General features: G+C 50.2%; 1 protein-coding gene across 2 annotated transcripts in view; it reads left to right on the top strand.

Annotated features, from left to right (window-relative positions):
• LOC138569537 (uncharacterized) overlaps nt 1–17686 on the top strand; it is a 1144950-nt gene that overhangs the window by 1091456 nt on the left and 35808 nt on the right. For both annotated transcript variants that reach the window (XM_069647595.1, XM_069647596.1), the window contains exon 18: nt 16053–16216. In XM_069647595.1, coding sequence (XP_069503696.1) covers nt 16053–16216 — 164 coding nt within the window. The remainder of the gene's footprint in view (nt 1–16052; nt 16217–17686) is intronic.

Here is a 17686-nt window from a genome sequence, read left to right on the forward strand (position 1 = left end):
GGGAAAATCCCATAGAGATATATTTGCGGTCGAATATAAAAAGTAGTATCCACTGCCACCAGCCAAAACTCGATCAGTGGGGAGGGAGACGTGCCCCCTCGAACAACAGACCCCAGGGCAATCGAAATTGCCCCGACCAGTACGTCCACAATATGATTGTTTGTACTGCCATGCCCTGGGAGACAGTAGTCAGTCCCAGGGTATGGAGTCTATGTTGGGGGGTCGCTACGACACACCCTGGGTTCGGCATGGAGAGTGCTGTGTAACCCACATCAAAAACACATGAAACCCTATGGAGTAAAAGACCCCATAGCCCATTAAACACATGGAAAGACAATGGAACACCTCAAAACATGTCTAAGAGTGGGAGTAAAAGAGTCTCACTCTTAGCAGGAGAAAAAAATAAACCCCAAAAATCCAGCAAAGCTGCTGGGGTACTCACTAGGTTTGGGAAATTAGCCTTTACAGAGAATTCTCCCTAACACTGAAGTATGGTTATTTTGGGGCAGAATGGCACACAAATGTGCGTTTATCATGCAAATGATTCCATCAATCAGGCAGAATGAAGAGACAAACTGTATTAAGAATGTTCTGGCATGATGCCAGTTTAAGGGCAAGTAATGTCAGAATGTGCAAAGTGTTTTCAGCGGTCAGTGGGGATACTGTGAAACCCAAACCCAAGGGTGGGGGGTGGCTTGGAGGCACTACATGGGTCACATATAGCAGTCATGACTACTCAGCCTGACCTGGCACTAAATCAGAACACATCACCCAAGCAACATACACATGGTCTGGACATACACACATGGGCACTCACCGTACATTGTCTCAAGATCTGGTAGGTCTCCCACGCCTTGGATCTGATCCCCTGCGATGAACCCTGCAGCGATTGCCTTATGTTCTGTGAGTTCATCCTCCTCTGGTGAAGATCCACTGCCACTCACCAGAGTAGAGGTGCAATTGGAAGCCAGCTTGTTTTTAGCTCGGCGTTTGAGGTCATTCCAACGCTTTGAGCAATCATCAGCTGTGCGCTTCACAAATCCAAGGAAACTAATCTGGTTCGCAATGCATTGCCAGTGGGCCCTACGCTGAGCAGTCGTAGTCTTGCACCCTGCCGTCACCAGCATGTTGCGGCCATGTGCCGAAACGTAGCCCACAAGTGCGTCTAGTTCCACATCATTGAAACTCTGTTTCCTTGATGTGCCAGAGGGGCGAGCTGTGTCTGAGGTCCCAGCCTGTTCCGCAAGAGCACGCTTCTTCCTCTTGAGAGGTGGTGCGGACCCTGAGTGGCTTACGCTGGTCTGGTCTGTAGGGGCTGAAGCGCAGGTGGACTGGCCACTGGAAGCAGCCAATGGCACGATGACCAAAGGTCTCACTGCAGGCATTGGCTGCTGGGTGCTGTTGCCAGGACCAAGCGGCACAACTGCCTTGGTGTGATGGTCTGGGACCAACACTGTCCCGGCTGGGTGACTCAGAGCCGGGGTGGATTGAGCTGCAGCTGCCCCTGCAGCCTCCTCACCCTGGCTACTCGGGGCAGCAGATGACATTGCTGCCCCAGATTCATGTGGCCTGGTGACAGCAACTTTCACCCCCACACGTGGCTTTAACTTCGTGACATGGAAGTCGGCCTGTGAGTCATCCCGTGCCAGTTCTGTGACCAATCCGGGCGGAGTTAGCAGGGCCTGAGCTGGAATGGTGTCAGCTGCATCTCCCTGACCCACTGGGGGGGAGGGCATAGGTGTCCCTCAATGGTCCTGGACACACTGCCCTCTTGGGCCACCCTGCCCACGTTGCCCACCACTGCCACCCTGGCCACCCTGCTCATCCTGGCCACGTCCCCTACCACAGACACCTCTTGGAGGTTGGCCACCTTTGCCTCCCTTACCACTTGGTCGCCTCCCAACCATGGCACTGATGTTCTTGTGCGAATGGGAGGTGCAGAAAACAATTGTCCTGGGCAATTGGGGTGGAGTGGGCAGAGTACTAGATGGAATACGTGCCCCTGTGCTCTTGCAAGGCTGTCTGTGGCCCCTGGGGGAAAATGACAGGTCACGCACCACTCAGGCACCCTAAAAGAATTTTATTACATACACGCAACCCCTCGGTAGCCTATGTGCCTGGAATGAAGGACCCGCAGTGGCACCCAGAAACACAAAAAATGCGCATGCGTAGAAAACGCAGGCTACAATGACCTCTGAATGGGTACGCAACATACGGGAGCAACCACAGTGGAAAAATACGTGCGCGACTCACCGTCTGCCTGGAAAAAGAACATGAAAAAGACGCGCAAGGGCGCGTTGGCAACACCACCGCCAAAAGAAGAATTGAGCTCTGTCTCAGTAAACAAGGAGTACGCACTGCAACCGTTGTGAAGTAATCGCGTGTGAACCAACGAGAAGTACAAGAATCACCCGCTCGCTCTCCACAAAAAGCACTTAAAAGAAAATGGCGTCCTACGTGGATCTTTAACCCCTGCCCAAAGAAACACCCATGCGTGCCACGTCACTTACGCGCTAATGCGCAAAGGGCCTTTCCTCGAATTACATGCAGTCACACGCGGACGTGCTGTTTTTGCACGTACGGATTCACTATGCACCTGTGCCGAGGGTAATGCCTGCGCGCGTTAAGTCACTTACGCGCTAAGGCCCTTTCCTCGAATTACACACCAATGTTTTTTTTTTTTGTGCCAATTGTTAGGGAGAATTCTCATAAATGTTTAATTTCCCTTACCTACTGGGTCCCTCAGCAGCTTTTCTGGATTCCTAGGATTTATTTTTTTCACCTGGTAATAGTGTGAGCCTTTTTCCCACTCTTACATGTGTTTTGCTATGTGTATTTCTACTTTTTGTGTGATCTTGGGCACTGGGGCTTCACCTACTCCATGGCACCATATTCTTCCGTGTGTTACACAGCACCTTCAGTGCAGTGACACAGGGTTGTCTTTTAGACTTCCCACCGACTCCATTTTCTGGGCTGACTACTGTCCCCCTGAAAAGATAAAGTTGGCATTAACTTTATTTAGTCACTTTTACCAAGGACCCAGTACACCCCATCTTACATGGAGTATTGGAAAGGGTTACATCTTATCCCTTTTTCTCTGTGCCTTTTGGAGCATTGTTTCGCTCCCTTTACATCAAGACTTGGCTGGTGGCAGTGGTATCTACCCTATTTTTTTATACTGCGGTTATCTTAAATAACCATGGTATTGTTTTAGGCTATCATAGTAGCCTCAAACATAAACCCGCTTGACAATATATACTTTATTATGGTTCCGGCTGGGTTTATTCGCCATTTCTTTTTGTAAATGGCTTTCTCGTGTTTTTCTGTGCACGCCAAACCAGGTTTAGTCCTTTTGTTCATTGCCTTTTCGCAGGCTTCCACACAGAAGCCCTCCTTTAGGTGCCTGAGAGTCTGGGTAGGCAGGATGTGAGGGAGGGGTTTTAGGACCCCTGCCATGGGTTCCCTTGGTAACCCAAGTCGCACTCCTGTTTGATTGGCTGGGTGACTGTCCTTGCCAGGACAGCCACCCTGCTGTGTGATTGACAGCCAGGCTCTATGAATGGGGGAAAACTGCATAAAAAGCAGGTCTCTGGGACTGGAAGAGCAGAGTCGCCACTGGAACAGAAGAACCAACGAGGAACTGACGGAAGAGGATCCCTACAACGATTGAACCGCCCGGTGAAGCCCTGCTCCAGGTCCGAATCTTCAGAATTCGACGACAGAGAAGATCCTCCAGGAAACATCTTCCCTTGAGCTGGTGGGACCAACCAGTTCGCCCAAACTCCAAGCCCCGACCCCTCCTCTGGTCGAATTCGCTGTACAGAGCTACAGTGGGCCGGATAGCCAGGAAGGTCGGACCCTGCTCGGGTTTTAAGGAGCACACCTTTTATTCGTTGCTTTGCTCTGCTGCTGGTTTCTTCCCTGGGTAGTGCAGGACCCTCCAGTTTTCCTACTTCTGATCAGTCCGACAGTAGCTTCAGGAACCGTGAGCCTGCAGGAACTACCAGGAACGTGTGCCTCAGCTACAGCTCCTTCTCTGTTTTAAGGTACTGTGCACATCCGGTTGTTCGTTTCGTTCAGCCGCGGTGAAAGTGTTTGAAATCTTTCTCCAATCCGAGGGCTTGTACTTCTCTTCTCTTTGAACTACCTTTTCTACTAGCCAACCTCCTCCGGAAACCGTGCCACGAACTTTACCGCAAACTACCCTGAACTGTATTATCTTGAGCAAAAGACTTTTGACCTATTGACTTTGGCCCTAAGCCTTTTATATCTGATTTTATCATTGTAGTTCCTCTTGTTCGATTGCCCTGAGTACTTACCTGTTGGTGTGATTCAATTTCAGTTAACTTTGTCTTTCCCTCCCTTTTGCTGGAGTGCCATTTTGCTCCCACTTCATTTTGTGAGCTTAACTTGTCTGGAACTTACTGGGAGTTGTGTGGTGTATTAAGAGTGTGATTTTTAGACTGTTTATAATAGTGTAATCTTATATAACTGAAGAGTGAAATAGATGTATATTCTTTTACTTGAAAACCTTGAGTCAGTGTTTGCCTGAATCATAGTAATTGCAGTCCTTTTTGTAACTATTTGATACTGCTCACTTACTCTTGAGATAAGTTTGGCTGCTCCGCTACCGCTACCACTTTAACTGCGTAGTACAGGCTTGTACCAAAGGTGAAATTGTACTGTCACTTGTAGTCTTAATTGTGTGTTGTGTTCCCAAAGGGTACTGCATATAATTCTGCCTAACACCAATTCACTCTGCATCAAGCTGGCCATGGGACAACACACGGAAGCCCACGCTCCTGCCCAGAAGGCCATTTTCATGCCCCCCATAGCCCTGGGGAGCCTCCTACGAGCCATCTGCTGCTGCCTGCCTGCCTGCCACTGACAGTGCCCTGCCATTTGGTGTCTGCACATCAGCCATCTGCAGGGGTCCAGTTGCTGTGACCACCCCTGCTGGAACAGAAGAGTCCCGACTGGTGTTCCATCGCTCCACAGCCCAGCCCCAGGTCCCAGTTGCCCACCCACACCATCCTTGGGGGTTGCCATGTCCGACACAACACCATCCGGCACCAGTGGCAACCCCCAGCACAGAGGCAGAGGGCTGCCAGCTTCACTGCCAATGAAGTTGGCATCCTGGTGGAGCAAGTCCTGGGGCATTCTGATGCCCTCTTATCACCATCGCGCGCCGACAAGGAAGGATGGAAGAGGATCTGGAAGGACATAGTGGGTGCCATCAACGCGGAGGGGATGGCACCCCGCAACATCAAACACGTCCAGAAGCGCTGGGAGGCCTACAAGTCCAGGACCCTCAAGAAGGCCCAGCGCCTCTTGGACGCAGCGGATGCAGTGGGGCGCCGTGTCCACCTTACCACCCAGCAGATGAGGGTCCTGGAGCTCATTCGCCCAGTGCTTCACCACCAGATCCTCAGGATGCAGGCCCATCTGGAGTCGAGCGGGAAGGGCCCATGCATTCTCATTTAAAACAGTGCATGTTGCAGTGTGGTGGTAGTTAGCTACGTGGCTGTATGTGTGACATGGGTCATGTATGGATGTGTGTGTGCAGGAACATGATGGTGCTGCATGTGAGTCCAGTCAAGCGTGACCCACATGGAGGGTGTATGTGTTACAATGCATCATGCGGGGCAGCATGCGGAATGCACACATGTATGCATGCCTGTGTCTGTACTTGGACATGTTTGGGGTGTGAGAGATGGGTGCTGCTGTCATGGACATGCATGGTGTACATGTCAGTGTGTCTGAGTAGTGTGTGAGTGACTGGTAAACTCCATGGATGCATGACACATGTCTGTGACGATGTGTTGATTCACTTATACAGCCGTCATCCTTGTATCCACTGTGTCTGGGGGTATACGGGGCCAGATGCATGACCCTCCGGTGATGTGTGTGCATGTGATCAGCATGTCCCATAATGCATGTGAGTTTCAGCCCACCATTGGATGTTTCGACGGTGCCTTGGACATGGATGCAAATGTTTGTTGCATGTGCCATGCCTGTTTCTGCATGTGTGTTGCCTGCACTGACCCATGTGTTGTGGAGGGACATGATGGAAGTGACGTTTGACAGTGCCATTCATGTGCTATTGCTTTGTGTCTAGGGGACTATTGTACAGTACCCTGATGCTTGTGTTCAATGTCTTCCTTTACACAGTGGCGAGTGAAGAAGAGGGCGGAGACGGCGCTGTGGAGGAAAACAGCAGGGAAGCCTCCACCGGCCGGTGACACAAGGCCCAGTCACCCTCCCAGGAAATTCTGTCTTCCGGAAGCAAGGGGACTGGTGCAGCTTCCGCCACTACGGCTGCAGCGAAAGGGGTGGGTGAGCCCCCACAGGGGCTGGCGACGGCAGAAGACGGTGCAGAGCCATCCAGGTTGATGGTGTGTACGGAGGAGGCCACTTCAGAGCCGCACATGGGGCCTTGTGGGGGTGGTACCACTGGTGCAAGTGGTGCAGTCCAGGGGCAGGAGGCAGCACAGGTCGCAGCGGAGAGGCCTGTGCATGTCACTTTCCCTGACACTGTGACTGCATCACCATGCACCAGCAGGGATGCCCCGTCCTAGGCCCGTCCGCAGGTAGGGGGGAGGTCCACGTCATCTGGCACTCCTCTACCTGCAGACGTGGGGACCCGTGACAGGATTGAGTCCGTCCTGATTGGTGTCGCGCTGCGCACACGTGACATTCGTGATGATGTGCGTGCTTCCTGGGGGGACCACGCACGTCATCACGAAGAGATGTGTGCCAACGTGGCCCCGTGGGGAGGGCTCATGGTCAGGGGTTTCCTCCATTCGTCACTCTGTTTTGCGGCCCTCTCTTCCTCTGTGCACACTATACGCCAGTTGTTCTCGTGCCGTCTTCTGGCCCAGATGCCACCAGGGCCCCCTGTGGACCTCCCCCAATCAACGCAGCCAGGCTGGTGGAGATCCCATCCCTGCCACAGTCGGAAGTCGGAGCTCCAGCACAGGTGGTCACCCCAGCAACTGGACCCCTGGCAACGGACGATGTGCAGGCACATAAAAGCAGGGCACCTGCACGACGGCCCCGGGTGTTGTCATCTACCCAGAGGCAGTCGTGGTGGCGGCTGCAGGCTGCAGAAAGGCGGGGGCAGGCTCGGCGTAGGAGGCATGTGGCCTTGGGGCCCTCTACATCATCGGGGCAGACATCGGCCGACGGGCAGGAGGACCCAGGATTGGGAGTGTCTTCCGTGTGGCAGCGGTTGGGCCAGCAAATAGGTGCGGAGCGGCGGCGAGCGGAGAGGGCACAGCTCACAATGGTCAGGGCGGAGAACTCCATGCACCGGGTTATGAGGCAGGCTGAGTGCCTCGAGGCAACTCGCAGGGAGTTGGAGGAGGCCATGGCTGCATCCCTGCGAGACCTCGAGGCCAGGGAACAGGCCCGCCTCAGGAACATCGACATGGAGTTCAATGATGCCCTGGCCCGGGATATCAATGAGTGAGCCATCGGACTAGCCTGCCGCCTTTGTATATAGTTATTTAGGTTTAGGTTTCATTTGGTTTTTATTATGATTTGGAGTTCACAGACTTTGCTCCACATATTTTAGATAGGGTTTTAGGTAGGTTTCCGTTTGTTTTGGGATAATGGACCCTTCAGACTTTCATTTACAATTTTTCCGGACATGTACGTACTTTCATTTTTAGATGTTCACATGGATTAATGTTTTTTATGCTTTTCAACTTATGATTTTTTTCTATGGACTTTGGGTATGAACCACTTATATTTTTTCATGTTTTGGATTTGTTTTTTTCCTTGGATTTGACTTTCTTTTTCTTATTGCACTAATTATTTCTTCATTTGCTTGTGTGGTTTTAATTTTGTCATTTGTTTTACTTTTTAATACATTTCTTTATTCAACATTACTGGTGTGGTGTACTAAGATTTATTTTGTGCATGTCTCTATGAGCATTGGCTCAGTCATGTGTTGCCACTGTGTGGCTCTGTAGGACATTTGTTGATGGGCATGCTGGTTATTTTCAGACTATTATGGAATGGGTAATTTACTAGGGAGTGGGTGCAGTGGATCATTGGGTGTTTGCACTGGGGGGTGGGGAAGTGGGATTTGGGTTGGCATTAGGGCCATGTGTCTGTATAGTTATGGCGTGGTGTTTTGGGGGACATGAGTCAGGGCCTGCTGGCAGGTGCCTGTTAATTGGGGTGGGGGGATGGGACATGAGTCGGGGCCTGCTGGCAGGTTGCCCTCACTGGGGGTGTGGTGGGGGCGACATGAGTCGGGCCTGCTGGCAGGTTGCCCTCTCTGGGGGTGGGGTGGGGGGGACATGTGTCGGGGCCTGCTGGCAGGTTGCCCTCTTTGGGGGTGGGGTGAGGGCGACATGTGTCGTTGCCTGCTGGTAGGTTGTCCTCACTGGGGGTGGGATGGGGCTCCCAAGTGCATGGTGCCATGTGGCCTGCCTGAGGGGCATGGTCAGGGTGGATGGGCTACCTGCGGGGCATGGGCATGGGGAGGAGTTGTAGGGGTGTCCCCTGTGGTGTGGGCTGCCTGCGGGGCATGGGGAGGGGTTGTAGGGGTATCCCCTGTGGTGTGGGCTGCCTGCGGGGCATGGGGAGGGGTTGTAGGTATGTCCCCTGTGGTGTGGGCTGCCTGTGGGGCATGGATATGGGGGAGGGGCACCCCCGGGAGGGCCCACACTGCCAAATCGCGTGTCAAATTCCCCGTGCACCCCCCGCAATACGCGTACCCCGCTCGCGCCAGGCGAATCTTGTGTCAAACTTCCCGCGCACCCCCAGAATACGCGTACCCCACTCGCACCAGGCGAATCGCGTGTCAAACTCCCCGCCCACCTCCGGAATACGCGTACTTCACTCGCACCAGGCCAATCGCGTGTAGAACTCCCTGCACACCCCCGAAATACACGTACCCCGTTTGCGCCAGGCGAATCGCATGTAAAACTCCATGCGCACTCCCAGAATATGCGCAGGCAGCCCATCCACCCTCCCCATGCCCCGCAGGCAGCCAATCCCCCCAGACCATGACCCGCAGGCAGCCCATCACCCTGACCATGACCCGCAGGCAGCCCACACCACAGGGTACCACCCTACACCCCTGGGCATGACCCGCAGGCAGCCCATCACCCCTGACCATGACCCGCAGGCAGCCCATCACCCCAGACCATGACCCACAGCCAGCCCATCACCCCTGACCATGACCCGCAGGCAGCCCACACCACAGTGGTGACATTTTCCATGCAATTTGCCTGGCGCAGGCAGAGTACGTGTATTCAAGGGGGTGCGCAAGTTAATTTCCACACGTTTTGGCTGCCACGAGCAGGGTACACATATCGAAGGGGGTGCGCAGGGAGATTTTGACGCGTTTTGGCTGCCGCGAGCGGGGTAACTGTATTCAAGGGGGTGTGCAAGTACATTTTCACGCATTTTGGCTGCCGCGAGCAGGGTACGGGGGGGTGGTTGTGTGAGAACGAGGTGACCTTTCTAAATTTCCGGGTTCTGGCCAATGTCTTTCCTGCGCACCTTCCTGTGAAAGTTTTATGTAATTTCACCTGCCTCGCCTTGTCCAGCAGAACGTCTTTGGAGGGCTGGTCACCCATGAATTCCTCTAATACCTGAGCTGCTTCTTCCGCATCCAATACGATGTAAGTGGTGCCTCGTATTTCAAAAGAAAGGGGTAATGGGATCCCCACTAGTATCTGTGATGTCTTTTCGTGAGGAAGGTAGTTGGAGGCGTGCACTGCCTTCTCTGCTCCTCCAAACCTACAATGATCACTTTTTCCTTCTCGCTAGTTTTGCCAGGATGTCCAGCCTGTGCATATAGTAGTGGCACTTCACAGTGATTGACCTTGGGCGTCGCACTATGCATTCTGTCAACAAGTATATTCTCATGTCCTTCTTCTACACCAGAGTCTGCCAGACAAAGCACTTTTCTCTCAAGATCTTTAGCAGACTCTCCCTCTGATTAGGGAACAGCCTAATCAGAGGGACATTATTTCGCCTTTCTCTGTGTAGCAAATATTCTACTTTCAGGAATGTGTCCTTGTTTTTCTTTTCTACCTCCTTAAGTCTAACCAATTGATTGGTCTCCATCACATCCAATGATGTGTGGTTATTCTCCAGAGATTCCACCCTTTCTTCAACTTTGTCCATTCTCCCTTTCAACTCCTTCAGCAAGGCATGGAGTTCTGTCCTATGCACTTTTATTTCTTGCAAGATGTTCAATACATCATCCTTTGTAGCCATCACCATGGCGAGCACTCCAAACAGCCTCTCTTCATCCCCCCGCTTAGATCCTGGGTGGCTACCAGTGACTGCTCCATTGCACATATGAATCAGTTTACTTGCACGCTCTTGTGGGGGACCCTGCAGAGATCCTGAAAGAGATTTCACTTGCCCTCCTCCCTTTGTCGGGTGACTTCTTTCTACAGTATAGTGTTACGCACGCCTTCGCCACACAGCACCAATCCTCCCACGGTTTATCAGCTGCCACTTTGACCCAGGGGTCCAAGAGTCCAAATATTCCTCTGCCGGCCCACACATCAGGCCCTCCACTACTTTCTTGGCGTCATAGGCTGTCTTCCTGACAACATCATCCTGCCATCCAGTCAGTGCCTCGGGGTGCCGAATGTGTTTATTGCTGCCTGTAGGGCCACACCGCGTCAGGCCCTGCAATGTCATGTTAGCTACCCCTCAAGTCTAAGTGGTGCTCAGGTGGTGTGTGTCCCCAGCCGCAACCCCTGGTCTTCTCCTGCGCCACTGCAGGTAATCAGCGCCCCCTCCCGGTTCAATCCTGGGTGTCCGCTTCCTCTCTTTCGCTCTTCACCAGGCATCTCTTTACTATTCAGGAGAACTCCCGCTCTGGTACCTCACACAGCCTCCCTAGTGGGCCGCCAGCACTGCCCGCCGCCTTTCTCCTCACTCTCACAGTGCAGGCTTTTCTTCTTCCTCCAGCCTCTTTAAGTTCTCCAGCGGTGCAGCTCAGCACTGGTCACCCCCGGAGCCCAATGTCTAGACCTCGTTGCTGTACCACCTTCCTCCCACTCAGCCAGAGGCTTGTGACCTTTCTATTGACATCCTGACCACATTACAGACTCAGGTCTCAGAGTTTCAACATAGGCTACCTGCCCCATCTTTGCCTCCATGTCAAGACATTCCTACTGGCCCATTGCCTGCTCCTCAACCATGCCCCTCACGTGCTCACGCACATGCTCTTACTTCACCTACCACCTCCAACCTCACAGATAGTGAGTCAGAGGATGACGTCTCTCAACGAGCTGTGTGGAAACACACTAATACCACTGACAAATTTGATGTCATACCACGGGATGATGAACCTAAAGAACCTCTGCTCAGCGATTCATTCACTGATGAGATTGGCTCCTTCCAGGCTGTCATGGTTTAGGCTGCTAAATTATTTGATCACATCCCAGAGGAACAAAAGAAGGAAGTTTTCTTGTACCAGAGAAAGGAAGCCATTGAGGAAGTCTATGGTTGCCAGCGCCATTCTTAAAGACATCTGAGAGGCCCTTGAATCGGTACCTAAGTGTCTATGGACACAACCTAGTCAGGACTCTGCAGTGTTGGTTGTGGCCCGAAAGCGTGCAGCTAATTCGTCCTCTCCATGCTTGGTCCCACCCGACAAGGATGTCAAGCAGCTTGATTCCTTTGGAAAACACATCACCTCCACTGCCACAACCACCATTAAGGTGGCTAATGTCATGGCAATCCTGTCCCGCTACTACAAGGAGTTGTAGTATAAAATTAGCCCTATACTGGATTTCCTTCCGGATGATAAGAAGGACAAAGCTTTCGCCCTCCTTCACGAAGGTGAGGCCACTTCGGACCACACAATTTCTGTAGCTGTAGTGATTGCGGACACTTGCTTCAGAGAGATGGGAAATGGCACAGTTCTATGCAGACAAAGATGACTCAAATCCGCTAATATCCGCCCAGAAGTACAATTGTAAGTAGTGAATATGCCCTTCGCCTGGAAAGACCTGTTCGGCAAGAAGGTTGATGACATTCTTTAGGCCATCAAAGCGGACACGGATACCGCCTGTTCCCTGGACATGCTCCGGCAATGGTGGTCAGTCCTTTCGATCAGGCAAGATGTGTTTTCAAGGATGTCCCGCAACTGCATACCCTTTTATCAGTCCCAGTCATACCGGTCCAACACCTATGATGCCTTGGACAGCTACAAAGGAAATTCCCAAGCCTACAGAGGCAATAAGCACTGTTGCAGCATATCGCACACCAGGGACCAATCAACCAAGCAGGTGGGACCGGGCTCTGACACTTCCCTCCATTTCCACACCCCAGTGGAAGGACGGCTCTCTAAGTTCATCGAGCAGTGGCCTTCCATCACCCCAAATGCATGGGTGTTGTCACTAATCGAGCAGGGACACATGTTGTAATTCATGGGGCGTCCTGCCTCTGTTCATCCCTTGTCAAAAGTCAAGAAGGTCTTGCCTTTACTTCTACGAGATGTTTGGGCCCTCCTGTCCAAAGGGGCAAGCAAACGCATTCCGTTTCAACAGCAAGGCCAAGCTTGACATCGCTGGGGTTCTCTTTCAACTATGAAAATTCCTGCTGGACACCTTCTCAACACCCTCTGTTCCTAGAAGCTCATCTCGACACACTGTCATGCATTGCATCCCCTTCGGAGGACATAGTGAATGCCATTCTTGCAAATACACCCCTGCTCTCACAAAACATGTCTGCATCAGTTCCTAACATGAAATCCCTGCTGGAGATGAGGTCATTTTACATTACCCTAATCCAGCACTGCAAGCTGTGTAGGTAGCCTCTCCAGGTGTCTCTCTATGTGCAATGGAAGCAGGTCTCTGGCTCTTGAGAAGACACAATCCTGCTTCTGCACCCCTTACACAATGCTTTGACTGTTGGATGCACCTCTACAATCTCACCCGAGGGGCGCCCCTTTGCCTGCCGGACCATTAGGTCTCAATCAGGACAGACCCGCTCCTGGAGGGCTGGGGCCATTCCATGCCAGAGGTCTCTGGTCCCAGGAGGAAAGAGAGCTGCACATCAATGGACCTCATTATAAGTTTGCAAGTCCAGAAACAAGGGTGCTGGTAAGCTCACGGGCACCCTTGTTTCTCGACCGGCAAACTAGGGGTCTGCCTGCAGGGGCTGCTGTGCCCGACAGGTGTGACCCTACCGGGCGCAGCAGCCATGATAGGCAAACCCGTTACGGAAGCAGCGGCACTGTTAGCAACTTCGGTATCCCCACTCCCACAGAGTCATATGGGACTCTGTGGGAATGAGGAATTACATTTTATCGGCGTCTCACTTCCCGGGCTGTCGGACTTTGAATCTCCCGGTGGCAACGGGAAGTCAGGCACTGGTAACATTTTAGGAGTTTAGCTGCAACCTGGAGGTAGCACCGGCAGGGTTACCGCCAGACTCGTAATGACGCCCAATGTCTTGGAATTGCATGCCATGTTCTGGGCCCCCAAGTCCTTTCTACTGCAACTTCAGAGCCAGGTAGCCCAGGTATTTAAAAACAACACCACCACAATGTTTTACATTCTCAAGCAAGGTGGCACCTGGTCCCCTGTTCTGTCAACGGAGGCCCAGGCTCATGGACTTGGGCTGTAGCCCACAATCTCTTCCTCATTCCATTCCCTGTGCCAGGGTTACATAACACAGTGGCAGATTCCCTCAGCAGAGAACTGAAATACTGCCTTGAGTGGGAACTTCTGCAAGACCAAGTTTGTTGTAACTTCCGCAAGTAGGGAAAACAGGATGACAACCTTCTCGCTACCAAGGCGAATAAGAAATGCATTGGTTTCACCAGCAGATTACATCATGCAAGGAGCTTAGGGGATGCCTTGAAGTCCCCTTGGGAGGTGATGTTCCTGTATGCTTTTTCACAAATCCCTCTCGATCCTCGAGAGATGAACGTTTACATGCGGCATTAGTGCAAACTTATCTTGGCAGAGGCAATTCTGGTTCTTCGGTCTCCTCTGCCTCTCATCAGCACTGCCCATCAGACTACCACGGCTCGTCAGACTTCTGTCCAGAGACCAAGGAGCACCACGACCATGCCTCTCTCAATCTGACGGCTTGGCTCCTGCCATCTTAGAGTTTGGTGGTATACCTTTGCCTCCAGATTGCCACGATGCTCGGCCAAGGTTTGGGTGTCCTCCACAGTTTACTGCTACAAGAGCAAGTGAAAACATTTATTCATTTGGTGTTCTGGTCGTGGCCTCGACCCCTTCCGTGTGCAGGTTCAGGATGTTTTGCTCTACCTTTTGTCTTTGGCAGAGGCTGGTCTGATTCTTCGATCGATGTACACTTTGCTGCCATCTTCAGATTTATACATTTCCCAGGCGATCCGTCTCGTGGTCACAGAGGCTCTTATAGGTATTCCTCAAAGGACTGAGCTTTCCTTCCAGTCCGAGACCCTGCTCCAGCTTGAGAATTGAATGTGGTCCTCTCCAAACTCATGGGACCCATTTTGAGCTTATGCACAAAGCCTCTCTAAAGATGTTATCCTGGAGGACCGCCCTGTTGGTTGCCATCAACTCTGCAAGGCGTTTTGGGGGAAATCCAGGCTCTCTTGTGCAAAGCTCCCTACTTGACTTTCTATATCTCCAAGGTGGTTCTTTGCATGAACCCGACTTTCATGCCAAAGCTTCCGACTTCATTCCACCTTAATGAACCTGTGATGTCACCTGTATTCTTTAGTTCCCCGTCATTTTGTGTGGAGCGCTCTTTACATTCCTTGGATGTGGTGTGAGCCATGACATTCTATTTATCTTGCACTAAGACATTCTGACAATCTTCTCAGCTCTTTGTAGATTTTGGATCATTTGGCATGGGTAATACATTGTCTATTGCACGGTGACTGTCCTGCATTTAGTTCTGTCATCAGCTGGCTAACAGGCCTCAAGCACATTCCACAATGGTGTTTGCTGCTACTAGGGCTTTCTTCTCCGATGTTCCCCTGCTGGATATTTGCAATGCTGCACATAGATATCTGTGCATAGCTTCACAAGGTTCCACTGTGTTGTGTTCATGGTCAGCCAGGCAGTGCAATGAAACCTTTTTTGGGGGAGGTGAGTGTTTTCTGGGGTGAGCATTTCCTTCAGGGGAGCTTTACCTCTGCCCATCGTTGGTATTGTGTGTACTGCTTCATGATCTATTCAAACAACATGTTAATCTTTGAAAGATCCAATTCTGGAGAATTAATAAGTTACTTACATGCAACACCTGTTTGCCAGCATTGTCATCTTTCATAGATTCACATGCAAATCTGCCTACTCCAGCTGGCTATTCTTGGCTCCTATTGCCACGTTCACGTGTGCTTTCCACAATCAAAATGTGTAGGACTCCCAACACTGAACGTGCTGTAAAAAAAATCTGAAGATGGCCTCTGGGCGTGGAGCCAAGGGAGACCTGTCAATTTGCTGTGGGGCAATACGACCCAAATTGACTCTATTAGAGCTCTAAAATAACAGCAGTTTTCAAATTTAATATGTAAACCTCCTTAATATTCCATAGAATTCTCAGCCTGACGATGGGAAATATTCAAACAGCATGTGACTCTGTGAAACATACCAATGGTAGAGAACAGGAGATACTTGTAAGTAACTTTAAAAGGCAGGGAGTAGTCAGAATGCCGCAAGTTTGATCTGGACCTTCCCATGTTCCTAGACTGTGCTTGCTCAAAACAGGTGGCCCACACCATACAGCATGGAGTAACCCCCATGGTGAAGGTGAATCAGGATCGCAATGTATATATTTTGAGCACCATGTGTCCCATCTCTTCACGTACAATTTCTGCGTGCCCACACGCAGCGAGAGAGAGCGCGTGTGTGTGTGTGTGTGTGTTTTGCACTTTTATTAATTGGGTATATATTTTCATAGAGATTTAAGTTACTAGCAAGTCACTAGCATTTGTGTTTCTTGTTGACAGTTATATTTTAAATTCTATTGTTTCCTATGTAAAGATTTTTTTATTGTGCCTATTTAAAAAAATACTAGTTTTAGATGTGCTAAATTAATTTTATAATGCATTTGATCTTCAGGAGGACTGCACTCCTTGTACAATTTCTCATATATTTGGTGGAGACACCTATGCTGCTGGTTATTACTCGTATAAGTGGTCAGAGTTGTTGGCCCAAGATGCTTTTGAAGCCTTCACAGAGGTTGGACTCCAAAACCGAGACAAGATCATTGAAACTGGACGAAGGTGAGAAACAGTCTAGGAAACAGCAATCTGGAACAGTAATTTACTGCATGCCAAATATTTCAGAAGGACTGTATTAGCCCTCATAGAGTTTTCAGCGTGTGCACCGTTAGTCACAATCCCATTACCATCTAATGGGAATCATTGAGCCAGTGTACCGGGTCCAGACTCTGTTTACATAACTTTATACACTTTTTTGCAGTAACTTACTGAAGTCCTACCTTTCTGCCTTATTCTCGTTCTAACTCCCTAGCCTCTCTGGCATATTCAATTCCTTTGTTCCCAGTAGGGACAGCTAGGAAGATGTGCTGTGTTTGGACATGTTGTTCCCATCTGCATACAACTTATTTGCTCCAACATTTCTTCTTTTTAATTACTTTTGTTGGCCATCCTATTATGTGTTTGCTCAAGAAGCATCGCTTTTCAGAGTATATCTGTATTAGTAATCTCTAATGGACCTGTGTCTACTGTTTGGAAAACCATCACACAGACTTAATAACACAGACTTAATAATGACACATGTATGTTGTCAAAGCCTAGGTGCATAAATTGCCACCATCATTTTGGGTTTCTTCCATACTATCCAGTGTATCTTCATTAAACTATGTGTATCAAATTTACCAACATTGTTAGAATATGCACTATTTGGGGTTACCTGGGTTTACATTTCGGTATGATGGTAACCCCCATAGGAAAATAGTTAATAATATAAAGGTTTATCCCGGTTCTTGCTGCGTTACTGAGCAATGGATTGTTGATTGCTGTTTGGGATGTTTGTTCAGGCACAAGTGAAACTACAGACTCAAAAGACCATTTGTTTAGTAAGGATAATGTACTCATTACAGACGTTTTTCTGTGGTCTCCAGCATTGGGAATGGGTTCCAACACTCCCACACTCCTGTGTCACCAGGATGTTTAACTGGCATTAACCAACTTGTAGAAGAAGGTTAAATCCACTTGGAAAGGTTTCCTGATGTTGTAGCACTATATTCATTGATCCCCAATGAGTATAGTGCTACAACATTGATCCCCAAATATCATTGTGCCTTGGTTTCCAAAAGAAATTGTTGAAAAGGGTTATCGTTCTTTCACAGTCACACATCAATTTAAATGGGCTCTATATAAATCACTCAAAGTTCACCTAAGAAATGTAATGTATTGGTTTGATTTGGACTTCCGCATGAGGTTCCCTATTTTGAGTCATTAAAGCATTCAGTGCCTTACCTCGCACCAACCAACTACTTGGCTAAGAGGGGTATGGTGATGTGAGATATGGTTTGGTGTAATTAGAAAGGTTTTGCAATCGGATGCGTTCTTTTATGGTATGCTTCATTGCCATATGGAATCAAAAGGGGGTAGTGTAAGATGGTCTGCCTGGTGCTTTACTTGCATTGTGTTTTTGCCTGACATGTAGAACATGTCAGAGTTGTGTGAGTGGCTAGGAGTGTATATGTAAGTGGCTGGTGGTTATAG

The sequence above is a fragment of the Ambystoma mexicanum genome, chromosome 2q (genome assembly GCF_040938575.1).
Source record: "Ambystoma mexicanum isolate Mex_15411 chromosome 2q, UKY_AmexF1_1, whole genome shotgun sequence".
Classification (NCBI taxonomy): Eukaryota; Metazoa; Chordata; class Amphibia; order Caudata; family Ambystomatidae; genus Ambystoma; species Ambystoma mexicanum.